This window comes from Pelodiscus sinensis, chromosome 2, assembly GCF_052426305.1.
Source record: "Pelodiscus sinensis isolate ZL-2025 chromosome 2, ASM5242630v1, whole genome shotgun sequence".
NCBI lineage: Eukaryota > Metazoa > Chordata > Testudines > Trionychidae > Pelodiscus > Pelodiscus sinensis.
The window spans coordinates 38551109-38568250 of NC_143053.1; the positions used below are offsets into that span (position 1 = coordinate 38551109).

The 17142-nt window shown below is 41.8% G+C and overlaps 1 protein-coding gene across 6 annotated transcripts in view; it reads right to left on the reverse strand.

Annotated features, from left to right (window-relative positions):
* Positions 1 to 17142, reverse strand: part of VPS13B (vacuolar protein sorting 13 homolog B) — a 1005617-nt gene that overhangs the window by 643319 nt on the left and 345156 nt on the right. For all 6 annotated transcript variants that reach the window (XM_075920304.2, XM_075920302.2, XM_075920305.2 and 3 more), the window contains 2 exons: positions 11471 to 11605; positions 10455 to 10628 (listed from right to left, as the gene is read on the reverse strand). In XM_075920304.2, coding sequence (XP_075776419.2) covers positions 10455 to 10628; positions 11471 to 11605 — 309 coding nt within the window. The remainder of the gene's footprint in view (positions 1 to 10454; positions 10629 to 11470; positions 11606 to 17142) is intronic.

Genomic DNA, 17142 nt, shown 5'->3' on the forward strand with positions numbered 1-17142 from the left:
GCTAATTATATTTATAAGTGTATTTTCTTCAAATTTAAGTAATAAAGAGTATCCATACATAGACTCTGAGTGCCTTGTCAATTATTTTATAGCACATAACAAAACAGTTTATTCAGCTCACACCATCTTTCCTATAGACGCTCGTTCAACAGAAAGCGCTGGTCTACAGTAATACTTTAAATCAACTTTGGCTACATAACTAAGTAGAGTAATTTAGAGCGAATTAGAGTGATGTCTACACCATGCTATTTAGACAGGCACAATCTACCATAATCATAGCTTTCACCTCTTAGGGAGGTGGAGAACGGACATCAACAGGAGAGCACTTTTTCACTGATTCAGCATATCTTCTTCACCAGACCCAGTAAACTGACGTTTTAGAATTAATTGCAGTAGTGCTGATTTAGCTGGTAGGGTATGGCCTAACACTGCCATTCGTTTTCCAAGTCCCTCATCTGTCTTCAAAAGCCAGATGAAATTAATAGACTTCACACCTTGCTCTGGATGTCAATATATCCAAGCTACTTCAAATAGAGATCAGAAGGCATTATCAAACACTAGTTCCTTAACTGAAAAAATCCTGCCAGTCATCCCCTTTCTGTATCATTACATTATTGTATACTGCAATCAAAACAATGGCGAGGAAGCACTAACACTACAGAGACATTCGCAGGGCTAAAGGATATTTAAAAAAAACACTCAGCAATCTAGTAATAGATAACAGATTTTAGAAACACAATTAAAAGTGTTAACATGGCCTAAGGCAGTGGGCAAGCAACCAAGGAGCTTGTGAACAGGTGAGTGCTAACAGAGAGTTTAGAGAGGGAGTTCTCCAGGTTAAGGAGAAGCAGATACAGGACTCTTGAGGGAAGTGTGCGCTATGTTTGGGGCTCTCTTGCTGTGTGCTGAGCTTATGTTTGTGAGTGAGGGTTGGTGTGTGTTCTTTTTTTGTTGTTGTTTTTGTTTGTTTTTTCCCCTTTGTGGGTGAGGCTTTTCTTTTTTTTTTTCTCCACTTCCCCTTTTCCCTCCCCCTACCCTTCATGGAGTGTGTGTTGTGATTGGCAGGTGGAAACTGTTGGCTTCTAATTAAAGTTTGAATTCTAGAAGCCTCTGCTGATTGGCTGAGCCTTGGTAGGGACTTTCAGGCACTCCAGGGCTTTATAAGTCAGTGGGCAAGCGACCAAGGAGCTTGCGAACAGGTGAGTGCTAACAGGGAATTTAGAAGGGGAGAGGGAAGGGGGTGAGGTTCTCTTGCCTTTCTTTTAAAATCCCTTCTCCAGGACAGCAGCGATGGATGGTGATAAGTCTGCTGTTACCACCTACACAGAATGTGTCATGTTTGTCTTCCACCCAGAAGAAAGAACATATTTCATCTGCACGAAGTGCAAGCTGGTCGCCATTTTGGAGGAAAAAATTAGAGGACTGGAGACCCAAGTGTCAACCCTATGCTCGATCAGAGAGGATGAAGACTTCCTTGATAGAAGGCAGAGTTTAATCCTTCAAGCATGGCAGGCAGAAGAGCCAGAGAGGGCAGTATATGACCAGGAAGAGAACTGGCAGCATGTAACTTCTAGAAGGGGAAAAAGGCCAACACGGGAATCCCCCAATGCTATAGAGGTAAGTAATCGCTTTCAGGCTCTCTCCACAGGCTCTAAAGTGCTGAATGCTTTGGAAGGGACCTCACAAGGAAGAAACTAGAAGGGAACACCATCTATTGGAAGGCATGGCATACCTAATCCTAGGGATGGGGGTTCCACGGCAACCACCCACAAAAGAAAACGACGGGTGGTGGTGGTGGTGGGGGACTCCTTCTTAAGAGGGACTGAGCCATCCATCTGCCATCCGGACCTGGAATCTCGAGAGGTGTGCTGTTTACCGGGAGCTCGCACTTAGGATGTGACTGAGAGGCTTACCAAATTGATCAAACATTTGGATCGCTATCTCTTCCTGCTTCTCCATGTGGCAACTAATGATATGACCTTGAGCGGGTTACTGCAGATTATGTAGCACTGGGAAGAAGGATCCAAGAATTCAGAGTGCAAGTGGTGTTCTCGTCCATCCTCCCTGTGGAAGGGAAAGGACTGGGCAGGGATCGTCGAATTGAGGATGTAAATGCGTGTTGCGCAGGTGGTGTCGCAGAGAGGGCTTTCGTTTCTTCGACCATGGGACTCTGTTCCAGGAACAAGGATTGTTAGGAAGAGATGGGATCCACCTAATCAAGAGAGGAAGGAGCATCTTTGCAGGCAGGCTCGCAAACCTAGTGAGGAGGGCTTTAAACTAGGTTCATCGGGGGACGGTGACCAAAACCCTGAGGGGAATGGGAAAATCGGATACCAGAAAGAAATGCAAAGAGGAACAAGCAACAAAGGAGGACCCCTGATTCAAATGGAGAAGACAGGGTGATCAACTGGTTATTTCAGGTGTTTGTACACTAATGCGAGAAGCCTGAGCAACAAACAGGAAGAACTGGAGGCCCAGGCCCAGTCCAAGATATAGGATTTAATTGGGATAACAGAGACTTGGTGGAATGACTCGCGTGACTGGAGTGCTGTCATGGAAGGGTATAAACTATTCAGGAAGAACAGGCAGGGGAGAAAAGGAGGAGGAGTTGTACTATATGTAAGAGAGCACTATGATTGATCTGAACTACAGTATAAAGAGGGAGAAAAACCTGTTGAGAGGTTATGGGTTACGTTTAAAGGAGCAAACAACAACAGTGATGTTGTGGTTGGTGTCTGCTACAGGCCACCGAATCAGGTGGATGAGGTAGACGAGGCTTTCTTCGGACAACTGAGAGAAGCTTCCAGATCGAAGGCCCTGGTTCTCATCGGGGACTTTAATCACCTTGACATCTGTTGAGAAACCAATACAGCAGTACACAGGCAATCCAGGAAGTTTTTGGAGAATGTTGGGGATAACTTCTTGACACAAGTGCTGAAGGATCCGACCAGGGGCTGTGCACAGCTTGACCTTCTGCTCACAAACAGGGAGGAACTAATAGGGGAAGTGGAGGTGGGTGACAACCTGGGAAGCAGTGATCATGAGATGGTAGATTTCAGGATCCTGACCAAAGGAAGAAAAGAGAGTAGTAAAATACATACCTTGGACTTCAAGAAAGCAGATTTTGACTCCCTCAGGGATCTGATGGGCAGAATCCCCTGGGATGCTAACATGAAGGGGAAAGGAGTCCAGGACAGCTGGCAGTATTTTAAAGAAGCCTTATGTAAGGCACAGAAAGAAAACATCCCGATGCGTAGCAAGAGAGGCAAACATGGTAGGAGACCTGATTGGCTTACAGGGGAAATCCTTGGTGAACTTAAGCACAAAAAGGAAGCTTACAAAAAGTGGAAACTTGGACAACTGACCAGGGAGGGGTTTAAATGTATAGCTCCAGAATGCCAGGGGGTTATCAGGAAGGCGAAAGCGCATATGTAATTGCGACTGTCTAAGGATGTGAAGGATAACAAGGAAGGTTTCTACAGGCATGTTAACAAGAAGGTGATCAGAGAGGGTGCACAGCCACTACTGGATGAAGTAGGTAACCTAATGACAGATGATATGGGGAAAGATGAAGTACTCAATGCTTTCCTTGCCTCTGTATTCACGGATAAGGTGGGCTCCCAGACAAATGCGCTAAGTGACGCAAGAGGGGATGAAGATAGACAGCTCTTGATGGGTAAAGAACAGGTTAGGAACTATTTAGAAAAGCTAAATGTACACAAATCCATGGGTCCGGACTTAATGCATCGGAGGGTACTGAGGGAGTTGGCAAATGTCATTGACGAGCCTCTGGCCATTATCTTTGAAAAGTCGTGGAGGTCGGGAGAAATCCCAGATTGGAAAAAGGCAAATGTAACGCCCATCTTCAAAAAAGGGAAGGAGGACGATCCAGGGAACTATAGACCGGTCAGTGTTACCTCGGTTCCTGGAAAAATCATGGAAGGGATCCTTAATTAATCCATTTTGAGTCACTTGGAAAAGAGAAAAGTGATTAGGAATAGTCAGCATGGATTCACAAAGGGAAATTCATGCCTGACCAATCTGATTAGCTTCTATGATGAGGTAACTGGCTCTGTGGACGTGGGAAACTCAGTGGATGTGATATACCTTGATTTAGCAAGGCTTTTGATACGGTCTCCCACAATATTCTTGCCAGCAAGTTAAGGGAATGTGGATTGGATAAATGGACAGCAAGATGGGTAGAAAGATGACTAGATGGCTGGGCCCAACGGGTAGTGATCAACGGTGTGATGTCAGGATGGCGGTCAGTTTCTAGCGGAGTGCCCCAAGGTTCGGTTCTAGGACCAGTTTTGCTCAATATCTTTATTAATGACCTGGATGAGGGGATGGATTGCACCCTCAGCAAATTTGCGGATGACACTAAGCTAGGCGGAGAGATAGATACGCTTGAGGGCAGAGATAGGGTCCAGAGTGACTTGGACAAATTGGAGGATTGGGCCACAAGAAATCTGATGAGGTTCAAGAAGGACAAGTGCAGAGACCTGCACTTGGGACAGAAGAATCCCAAGCACTGTTACAGTCTGGGGACCAACCAGCTAAGTGGTAGTTCTACAAAGAGGATGGAGAAAGGCTGTTCTCAGTAGTGAGAGATGGCAGAACAAGGAGCAATGGTCTCAAGTTGTGGTGGGAAAGGTCAAGGTTGGATATTAGGAAAAACTATTTTACTAGGAGGGTAGTGAAGCACAGGAATGGGTTACCTAGGGAAGTAGTGGAGTTTCCATCCCAAGAGGTGTTTAAGTCTCGGTTTGACAAAGCCCAGGCCGGGTTGATTTAGTTGGGATTGGTCCTGTCTAGAGCAGGGGGCTGGACTTGATCACCTTCTGAGGTCTCTTCCAGCTCCATGGTTCTATGATTCTATGAACATATAAAGTTACATTTACGGGCCAGAACTGTTATTAACAAAATCAAAATTAAAATCAAAATTAACTGGTATTTTTATATTAGAAAGTAATTTGATATCTGCACAAGGCAAACTGATACTGCCCTGTCACACTTTTTTGTGGAAATACAAATACACACAAAAAGAATCAGTCTTTGTTAAGAAATGGTTAAAACAGATGACAGACAGACAGATCTCCCTTTTCCTCTTAATATTTTTGTAAAAATCACTTTACCAAGTCTACTAGGTACACAGGTTTGTCTACTAGGTTACAATCACTGTAATTTAATAATAATTCTATAAGTTCTTGATTCTCCCACCAGCAACTCATTAAGTTGCAAATAGAAAGAAATGTTATTGTAGTGTTTATTAATTATTATTCATTCTTATAATACTTTTGGTACGTACTTCCAAATGAATAGTAACTCTTTTTTAAACTGTGCAGTGTTTCTGCTTAGCAATGTACACCCATTTCAGAAACAGTCCATCTACTCCACTAGTTGTGAATCTCAGAATTTGATTCCCTATCTAGGCAGAAACATCAAATTACCTAACTTTGCTAACTGTTGCTCATGTCCATTCCATTCTAGGTGTATGCTTACCCCTATGCACAGCTATTGGAAATTTTTGCCTTAGCAATACCTGCAGAGTCGCCATGGCCTGAACGCATGCTTCCAGACGGAAGGCCCTTGTTTTCATGGCATTGAGAACTACTTTAATAAACTCTCTGTGCTGGACCGGCATCCATATTGATTTTTCTATATTTATTAACAGGCTCAGCCCACTTCAGGGGGAACGCATCAAATGGAAGCTTCTCTTGAACCTTTTCCGAAAACCTCCCTTGATGAGACAGTGATCAAGATACAGAAAGAAATGGACTCGATGCCTGAGGTATGATGCTCATTTCCAGTGCCACACATTTCATGAACATCCTTTGGGCTGAGGACAGACCAAAGGGTAGCGCCATGAAATGGAAAGAGATATTGGAGGGCCAGAGAGATCATGACAAACTTCAACTTTCGGAGAGATTTTTTTTTGAGGCCACACAGGTCCAGGATGGGTTTCAGGCCTCTTTTGGCCTTCGGAATTGTTGCCGGCAAGAGTAAGTCTCAGGTCCGACACTGGATTCTCAAAGTACAAAGGACGCTACACAGGTATCTGTCAAATACAAGTAGTTTATTTCCTGACAGCTAACAGCTGCACCCCTTAACTAGAACTGCAACATAAAGAAGTGGCATATCTTACATCCCTTCCTGCTAGCTGGGGATCCCGAGTCGGCTACGGACAAAGTAGGAGGTTGTCTCAGTTTCCGAAGCACTGGTACCCAAAGTCCATCGGTGAGGTCCAAATTGCTGTGCTTTGGTGCAGCCTTAAATATAGTTCTCTGCCTTGTTTGTGGCAGTTTATAAATTTCCAGGGGATACTCCTTACTTAGCTGTTAGTTATCAATCTGGTTCTGATCTAGTTCTACTTGCTCTTTGGCCTTGTTTACGTGATCAGTATGTTAGGGTAAACAGAATTGTTTATGCGTTCTTGCCCTTTACCCTTATCTTGTATTTGTTCTTGCTATACTGGCAACAATGCTCATCTTAAATGGCCTATGTTTCCAAAGACTTGCTTCTGGCTCATTAGACGTACGGGAAAGGGAAAGGGGGGAAAGAAGGCAAGCCTCACCACCACTAAACTTGCATGTACAAAGTTCTTCCGCAATTAACCCCTACAGGAATTAGAAAGCATTAAGAGTAGAACCTTCTTCCTTCCATTTCCAGAGGAACCGCTTCCACAGCCTCCAACTGCAGGAACATGATCTCCTGAACCAGGAATTGTTCAGGTGAGAGATCTCTGAACCCGGACATGGAAGCAAGGGCATGGGAAAGAAGGCTATCCACAAACTGAAGGGTGTAGCCTGAGCTACTGTGTCCAGGACCCAGTCAAGCTGCTAGGGCAATAGATGGTTGAGGAAAAGATGGGAAAGATCTGGTGGGGTGACTTTTGGCCTCCGGGTGTTCAGCAGGTCAGGAATGAGCTGGTGAATGTGAGGAAGAAAGGTGATGGCTAAACCCAGGGTCTCTTCATCTTGCAGATTACTGATGGGTCTGCCAAGGTCTCTACAGCGGTGGAGGACAGAAAGGCTTTCTAGTTCCCTGAGGGGAATGCATGCAAATTAGTGTCCTTCAACCAATGTAGATGGGTATCCATCTGGTCAGAGAACAGCCCCACTGTGCCAGAGGTTCTGACTAGAGGTCTGCATCTCCTTCCTGGGAGAGGCCTGCCATTTGGAGCCAGGAACTGCATCACTCCCATCAAGTCCATTGCATCCGACATCATTTGCAGAGAGCATCTGGCTGCCACAGTATCTTACTCCATTAAGGTGTCAACCTTTGGAGCCTGATCCTGAGGAAGGGATTCTTGGAACTTTCTAAGACTGTTCCAAAGATTAAAATTATATTGGCCCAGAAGGGCTTGTTGGTTTGCCAGCCAGAATTGTATGCTGGCTGTTTAACATTTTTTTCTGCCAAATAAATCACATTTCCCATTCACATTTCTTTATTTTTAGGAGCAGAGGCGGTGGTAGGGATCTGCTTGTCTTTTTTGTTGGCCGCATCACAACCTGTGAGCCCAAGGATACTCAAAACCTTTGGCTGGCACGAAGTATTTTTTCTCAATCCATTTTAAGGTGGGTGGGAGGGAGGACGGCACCTACCCCAGTGCCTTGGCAATCTTGAGGACCTCATCATGAGCAGACAGAGCAACCTGGATGGGCATGGAGGCCAAGAGGACATTGAAAAGTGTGTTCTTCTGCTCCGCTCTCAACCTCTGAGTTTTCAGCCACCTGCCAGAGAAGGGCTTGATGCTCCCTAAAGGGCTGGCCTTGGAAGGTCCCACAACCACCTCATCAGAGTTAGATGAGGAGGACTTGGCCACTGGTGGACACACTGAGAGCTCAGCCACCATTATTCTTCTAAATTGACTGCATCATAAACTTTCAATATCCTTTCCTCCTCCAAACTCAGTTTAAACCTATTATAGCTCTCAAACTACCCAAATTAGCTTTAATGGTTTCTTGTCAGCAGCTTCAGATGATGTTCATAACACCCTTTATACACTCATAAATGGAAAACAAATACTTTGTCCATATGTAGCTGTCATGGCTTTCATTCCAAAAGGAAAAGGAAGAGGAAAAATTGTCCATTTTCAGCACTGCACGCTCTTTAGCTGCCATTCAATGTTTTCTGGATTCTGAAGACAGAATAATGGGCTACTGTACTGTGATCATCTATTCTGACCTACTGTATAACACAACCTTAAGAACTTCTCCAAACTATTTTCTAGAATATATCTTCTAAAAACACAACCAATTCTGATTTTAAAATGGTCAGTGATGGAATATACATCAAAGCTTGGTAAAATGTTCCAATAGTGAAATATCTTCATTGCTAAAATGTTCTTACTGCCATCCAAATTTGTCCAGCTTCAACTTTGAGCTATTGGGTTGTGTTATACTAATCTCTGCTAGATTGAATAGCCCATTATCAAATATTTGTTCTCTATGTAAATACTTAAAAACCTCTTAACCTTCTCTTTGGTCAACTGAACAGATTGAACTCTAAGTTTATTGCTACAAAGCATGTTTTGCAATTCTTCAATCATTGTGTTGGCTCTTCTCTGAAGCACCTCCAATTTGCTAAGAATGAAACTGGCTACTTGATTTGTAGTAGCATTATAAACTTACAGATCTGTTAACTGAAATTGACAAGAATAATTATGAAACATTTACCATAACTCCTTATTAGGATTTATTTTGCTCCTGCCTCACTATAATGAGCCTCTCCATGTCCATGTACATAAATCTGGCTCTTTTTTTTTTATTTTCCATCCTATCAAATGTTATCTCCCAATAATCAGTTAATTTTTTTTATAAAAGCTCAAATATTAATAGGAACTTTTTTCATGGTGATCTAAAGTATACTTAAATACTATAAATAATAATTATAATTTACATAATGAGAATAGGTATATACAGTCCTTTAAAATGAGTTGTGTGTGTTAGTCAAACATCAGCTCCTTAAACTGAGAAACTGGAAAAGAAAAGGTATAAAACAATATAAATGTCAGGGATAAGAACCATGAATATGTAGAAGGGTATGCAGTCACTAAAGTGAGAAAACTGCTGAGGAGTAGGTAGATGTTCAGAAGCTTTTTTAAAGGAAAGAAAAGGGGATGTCTGAATGTTGACTGCTTCAAGCAATTGCTCATTGCAGAAATTGAAATACCTAACAATCATTATAAAAATCTTACTATAAATATTTAAAATATGGCTACAGTGCTATTAAACGGACAATTTAGCGAAGAAGAAAAAAACAGCACACAAGACAATATATTCAAAGGGGTCTTGGCATAGCCTCCATGTGTACGTTGTGCTTACAGAAATGTATTTTTGTTTTTCAGTGCTGTGTGTGCATTTAATTTTATTTCCCTGGTACAATTAGTACATTTGTCAGCTAACCATATCATTAGTTTTGATCTTTAAAACTATATCAAGGGTGAGAACAACATTTTAAACATAGGAAAATGTGATTACTACATCAACACATATTAGCAGGGAGATGTAATGCCAGATACAGTATGAGAAACTGCTTTTATATAATTGTTTTTAACTAATTGGATTTCACACTGACAATATCCATTTAAACAGACCACCAGTTGCCAATATTTTGTTTAAATACCACAGAATTCATGAACATGTCACATGAGGGCTCATATCTATACAGGCATTACCAAACCTTTAAAAACAGCAAATTTAAGTCCTACACAAACTTTTCAGAAAACCTCAACTTGCTTACCCTCTACATTTATAGCAGTGTAGCAAGATAGATAAGCCTAAATGTCTGGTTTCCAAACTGTTTCCAACATTGACACTCCTTTGCTATCTGGATTAACTCATTTTTAATAGAAATTGTTTATGCTACAGATTTACAGGAATCATTTTGAATCTTATATAAATTCAGAACTAACTTGTGCTTCTGTATATGAAACCTTAGTTAAATATGAAACTGTGATAAAATTAACATCTACAACATGAATTTTGTCAAACTAAAAAATGTAGGCAGAAGACAGTATATATTTTTTTCAAAGCAAAGTCAATTAAGCATGCCTTATCTAAGGCTACGTGAGGCATAAGGATCTTGCAGAAAATGGGGATTTTGCACAAAAAACCCCGTCCACACTATTTTTCGTTCCATGAAAACCCTTTGCACAAAAACTTTGTGCATAAATTATGCAAATGAGACAAGGTGATATGCTAATCTGTACCTCATTTGCATACTCAATGCCGGCAAAACCAGCAGTGTAGACGAAGCCTAAGTGAATATATATTACAGTAGTATGTTTTGTTTTTATGTTTCAGTGTGAACTAGACTGACGTTATAATTTGTGCAGTATCTGAAACAGATACTGAGGCATTTGGCACATTTTATATCAAAACCCTCTTTAAAAATTACATTGGATATGAAAATGTAATGCGATACCATCTTAACAAGAGTTCTGCACTTACCAGAATTATGGCAGTAATCCATATACTGTGGACTCTGGATTGTAAAAGCTACCAAATCTGGAGCTAAGAGAGATTCTGGCTTTCTACTTTCATTGAGCCATTTGCTGCTGTGTAGGTCTCTGGTGTCAGAAGGGCCTTGAACTAAAGGAATCAGCTTCTCTTTTCCACCATCACCTAAATAAAAGTTAAACTTTTTACACATATTATTACAAGCTAATTCAACATTAGCTTTCAGTAGCCTGATTAGGACAGTTATTAAATGCACAAGTATAGACAAAATACAAAGGAGCATTAACTAATACTTGTTAATAGTAAAAAAAACTTCCTTATAAACTTATTTTGCAAATTTTTATATGCAGTAGAATTTAAAATAATGTTGCCAGATGAACCAAACAAGTCTCATTAAATAATCTGTAAATTACTGTCTCCTGACTAATAAAATAGTCACTTATCTCAACAATCACTTGGGAATTCCAAAATCACATTTAATTATAATTACTACGTTTAAAAAGCTCTAAACACTGATTACATAAGGTATTTGTATGGATTGAATTACTGTATACACATCTCTTCACTAAAAGCAGTAAAGAGTCATTACACCACAAAACCTTGTAAAAACTCCCGAACTGAAAATTTTACTTGTGTCTTATTTGAAAAGGAGACAAAATTTTTAAAAAAAACCATAACCTTAACTATTTAGAAAGTGGGGCAAAACATAAATGTACTATATTATTTATAAAATCCACTTTTCCTATACATTTTACAATGTTATTAGACTGTTTTTTAATTCAAAATCCAACACTTTTTTTTAATTTTATTCATTTATTATCAAAATTGAATGCACTATGCACATGATGTATCAACCTGGCACAATAAAAAAAACATTGAACGAAAAAATCCCTCTCTGATTCATAGGAACAATGAGTAAATTCTTGTTTCAGTAACTCTCCTTGTAAAAAGCAAGGCCAATTCTCCTATACAGGCAATAAAGTTTTACATGGTCCAGCTGCACATACCTGGGGCTTTGGCGCAAATTTTTATTGATCCCACGGTCCCAGAGGCACATTTGACCAATGATGTGCTGCAGTACTTCAATTCAACATTCTGGACTGAGCCCTCAAGAGTTGGCAGGGGATTCTTAGATTTCACACCTAATAAAAGAAAACTGCAAGTGTACTAGCATGTTGAATTTAAATATTTTTATATTTCTTCACCAAGGTATTTAAACTTAATTACACTTTAATTATCTATGTTAGATGTTCTTATACCATATTTGTTGCTATTCATAGCAGGCTTTCTGAAGTGAGAGAATATCGTGTGTGTGTGTCTGTGTGTGGTTTATTTTCATACACATATGGCAATTTACCATTTTTAGAATATGTATATACACAAATCCATACACTTTTATTTCATTTTATAACTGAGTTATGACACTTCAACTGCTCTCTATCAACATTTTCATTCTAATTCTTTAATTTGAGGATCTTAAATGACTAAAAATATTCTCAACTGACACTTAGAAAACAGGGTTTCATTCAGTAGCAAAATCAAAACATACGTATATGCAGCTGAGTAGTACAGCAGGTTAGTGCAACTGCCATTTCACTACGGAAATCAGAGTTCAAGCCTTGCCTTAGGTCACAAGTTAAATATGTTTGGTGGTCTCTTCTTAGTCCCCATTTGTGCACACAGAAAGTTACAACTCAGTTTGGAACAAATCAGTGCTGTTGGCAGTCTCTTCTGAAGAGATGCCTAGAACTATAACAGCAGGGGATGTGGCAGTCAAAACTTAGGTACCTTGGCAGAGTTCTTTGTACATAACACCACGCACACAAACTATGGACGGTTAAAGTCAACTCTATTACTCCATTGATATTCACCAACAGAAAAACAACATTTATTAATTTTTTAAAATTAGTTTGATATTTTTAATTTGCAAGAGGTGGAGGAGAAATTGAAGTTAGCATTTTATAAATGATTTTCCCCCTACACAGAACTGACATTGAATTAAAATATGGCAAGCATTTTGTTCATTATGTAAGGATTGGTCTAATTTGGGGGATCATTTCTATGCACAGCTAACACAGTATCCCTGCCAAAATCCGTATTTATATAACAAACCTATTACAATCACTCAGGCAAAAATAAAAGCACTGATACATATTTTCATTATAAAGCAACTGGACAAATACATATATTTTAAGTCCCCTAAATACTTAACCAATTATTATTTTCTCTGAGTGGCTCTCAAAGACATTAAATAATACTATTTTGATTATTTTACTTAACCAGGAATAGAAACACCACTTAATTTACAAAATGGTAATAGGCAGAAAATTCAGAATTACAATAAACATCCAATAATCCGGCACCTTCAGGACCCAGGGGGTGCCGGATTATCAGATATGCTGGACTATAGGAAGGGGGGGCCTATGAGGGGTCTGGGGTAGGGTGGGGTGGGGGGGATGCCACCCCTCATAGCCCCCCCTTCCGATAGTCTGGCTCTGCCCCAAGCGTCCCTGATTCAGCCACTGCTGGTCAGTTTCAGCAGCGGCTGAATCGGGGACGCCTGCAGCAGAGCAGTTGGAGTGCTGCCGGGTTGGTCCGGTAGCGCCGACCCTTGGCGTGGCGAGACCAACCCGGCAGCACCCCAGCATCTCTGCCCCAGGTGTCCCCAAGTCAGCCGCTGCTGAAACTGATCAGCGGCTGACTCCAGGACGGGCTTCCTGGAGTCAGCCGCTGGTCAGTTTCAGAAGCGGCTGAATCAGGACACCTGGGGCAGAGCAGCTGGGGGACTGCCGGGTTAGTCCCCCAGCGCCAAGGAGCGGTGCTACTGGACCAACCCGGCAGCACTCCAGCTACTCTGCCCCAGGCATCCCCAAGTCAGCTGCTGCTGATACTGATCAGCGGCTGACTCCAAGAAGCCGGGGCAGCTCTGCCCCGGGCTTCCTGAAGTCAGCCGCTGGTCAGTTTCAACAGCAGCTGAATCGGGATGCCTGCGACAGAACAGCTGGGGCGCTGCGGGGTTGGTCCCCACAGCACCGCACCTCGGCAGCACCCCAGCTGCTGTCCCAGGTTTACCCAAGTCAGCTGCTGCTGAAACTGATCTGGGGCTGATTCCAGGAAGCCGGGGCAGAGCAGCTCTGCCTCCGGCTTCCTGGAGTCAGTCACTGGTCAGTTTCAGCAGCGGCTGAATCGGGGAAGCTGGGAGCAGAGCAGCTCCAATGGTCCAGCTGCACGGAGCACTTCCAGGTTCCTGATGGTGCTGGACCATCAGGAGTGCCGGACCATCAAATGCCGGACCAATGGAGTTTTACTGTATATTTAAAATTCTGTACTTAGTACATTTCATTGTGGTTAGATTCTAGAGCATATTCAGTAGGGCACTTATAATCACTTGCAGTCCAGAGTGCTCTGCAAAATACCTGCACCATAGAAAAAACTAAAAATTAAATTACACAAGTAATCCCTCTAAAGTCAATCACAATTATGTGAATAGTAACACAAATTCCAAATGAACCAATAAATGATAAGAATATAGATATTGCTATCTATCTTAAGTATTTATGTGGCACTCTTTGTAGTATTTAAGTGCTTCACAACTGTATAGCATCTGGTATTGGCCACTGTCAGCAAACAGGATACTGGGCTGGATGGACTGCTGGTCTGACCCAATATGGCTGTTCTTATGTTCTTATCTATCTCACTAGACCTCTGTGAGGTAGGGAAGTACTCAGATTTCCAATTTTCAGATGGTGAATTGGGACAGAAGGACGCATCCAAGATCATATAGGAAGCCTGGGCCACAGCCAATACATTAGCGTAGGCCCCCAAAGTCCCAACTAGCCACTGGACCATCCTTGTTATGTAATATTAGATCAAACTAGGGGTCCATCTGGTCCAGTACCAAACGCTTCAGAGAAAAGTTCAAGAAAATTTATAGCAGACAACTGAGCAAGAACCTCCATCACAATCTGGCCCCATTCTTTTGCCTAACCAGTCTCCAGTCCGTTGTGGCTGAATCCAACTACTGAAATGCATGTGCTTCTAAATCCTTTTGAGTATGGATAAATGACTCATCACTGTTCCCAGCTCTGGGTCTCACTAGTGCTGAGTCTTGCCCACAAGCAGATCTTGTGTCTGACATCCTTTTTGTGCAGAGGGACTCCACAATCTAGACATCAAGATCCCCAAACCAGTACCACAGGCATCCCAAGTGCCCAGATGCTTTGATGTATTCTCTCACATCAAACTTCCAGAAGTCCACCTTGCTATGGTTTCTTAGTGCCACAGTTACCGGGTGATCCATACTTTTTACCCCTTTTAGTCCCTGAAGCCTGGTGTTTGAACTGAACCATATGCTCTAACCACTTATACATTTGATCTCAGATGTGTGGGCTGTAGCCCTCCCCCCATTTACCAATTATGTTAATCCGACAGGTCTGACGGGGTCTGGCACATGTAAACATTCCTTCTCCAGGCACTGGTGGCAGCTGCTGATTACAATGATTCAAAAACAACTCCCAAAGGCAACACAGCACTGAAGAAAAATGAGTTAATACAACAAAAAGTTCTATATGCCCATTTCCTTACTTAAATGTAACCGTTGGGTTGAGAGCCCCAGCATGCTTATTATATCCCTGTGTCTTTCTTTGTCTGTGAGCATCATGGTAAGTCTACACTTATGGCTCCCCACTGCCAGAGCCTTTCACTAAGGTGAAGAAAAGCTCTGCTGGGAAGGAGACTGCTAAAAATACCAACATTTTCAGAGGAGTACCAGAGTTAGTCTGTAACAAGAAAAACTTTAAAAAAAAAAGAGTCTGGTAGCACTTTAAAGACTAACAAAACATGCAGATGGTATGATGAGCTTTCATGGGTACAACCACTTCTTCAGATGACCAGAGTGTTGGCAGTCCAGATCCAAGGATAAATAAAAGGAGGAGGGAGGGGGGAAAGGAAAAAAAATTGAAGGAGAGGAAGAAAAAAAAAGACAGTGAGTAGATAAGCTTCAGAAGGAGCGATTCTGAAACAGAAAAAACTTAAAAACAACAAACGGTCTAGTATAGGGTTGCCAAATGGTTGAAACAAAAATACCACACACGCACCCCGCCCCCACCAAAAAAAAAAAAAAAAACACACGGAAAAATTCTGTTTGGGGGGGGGAGGGACTCCAAGGACTTATTAAGCACCAAAAAAAATTAAAATAAAAATAAAACAGCATTAAAACAGCATATCCCCTTTAAGAGTGAGTGCAACGATAGGGACAGGGGAATGGTTGAGCACTAAAACCCAGGGGAAGCATTGTTTCCCCTAGGTCTTTTGGCCAGCAGCCAGTTTGTGCAGGCAGCCTTTGAGAACCAGGTAAGCATGGGTACTGGGTTCGGGGGGCTGGGGAGCTTTCGGGGGAGGGAGGCCGGGCACTGAGTGTTTGTAGGGTTGCCCAGCATTTTCGCCTCCTGGCCAGGGAAAAATTCAGAAAATACCTGACATCTTAGGTGTCCGGTATTTTCTGGAATTTTTTACTGGAGAGGAGGCAAAAATACCGGACTGTCTGGGTGAATACCGGATACCTGGCAACCCTAGTCTAGTTGGTCCGTAACTTGTTCGTCACTTGGGGAGTGGCTGTACTCCTCTCACCTTAGTTGTGTCTTACTATTTACACTACAGTTTATACCCATTCCCGTTTCACATGTCATGTTTGCACTCTACATACTGCTGTAAATGTAGGCTAGCTGTTGTCAGTTTGGGTATCAGCAGGAGTGATAACAACCCACTCCCCTCAATCTTGTTCCTGAGGCCAGCATCTTTTCAGAGTTGATCTTAGGTTTTAGTCTGGGGAGAATACACATTACCAAACTACAAGTTATCTTGAAATCAGAAGCTTCCCACATTTTTTTCCTCTGTGAGCCTTATCTTTGTCATTGTCTTGTTTTTCAAGACCGCTACCTCCAGGGAGGCTGGTGACATATGGGGTTGCCTGAATTTAGTTCCCAATGCTACTGTGTCACCTATGTGGGAAGGAGGGAAAGATGCTCTGTGTCCAACACACAAAGCTTTCCTCTGTCTCTAACAAAAAAGATAGGGACTTTTTAGCTTAGAAAAGAGGAGACTAAAGGGGAGATATGATAGAGGTCTAGAAAATCAAGATAAGTATGGAGAAAGTGAGTAAGGAAAAGTTATTTACTTGTTCCCATAACATACGAAACGGGGTCATCAAATGAAACTAATAGATAGCAGGGGAAGCTTTTCTTCACGTAGCAGATAGTCAACATCCAGAACTCCTTGCCAGAGGATTTTGTGAAGACCAGAACTTTAACAGGATTCAAAAAAACAACTAGATAATTTCATGGAGGTTAGAACCATCAATATTTACTAGCCAGAATGGGTAGGAATGGTGTCCCTAACCTCTGTTTGTCAGAGTTGAAAATGGATGATAGGAGAGGGATCACTTCATGATTACCTCTTTCTGATCACTCCCTCTGGGACATCTGACATTGGCCACTGTTGGAAGACAGCATATTAGGCTAAACGGACCTTTGGTCTGACCCAGTCTAGCCATTCTTATGTTCAGTAGAGCAAAAACAACTTTGTTAAAACCACAATTCAACAAACTAGATAAGATTATACTAAGTTTGAAGTGCATGAACAGTTTCACTGAAGTCTTGTGGGTAGTTACCCATGTGGTTAT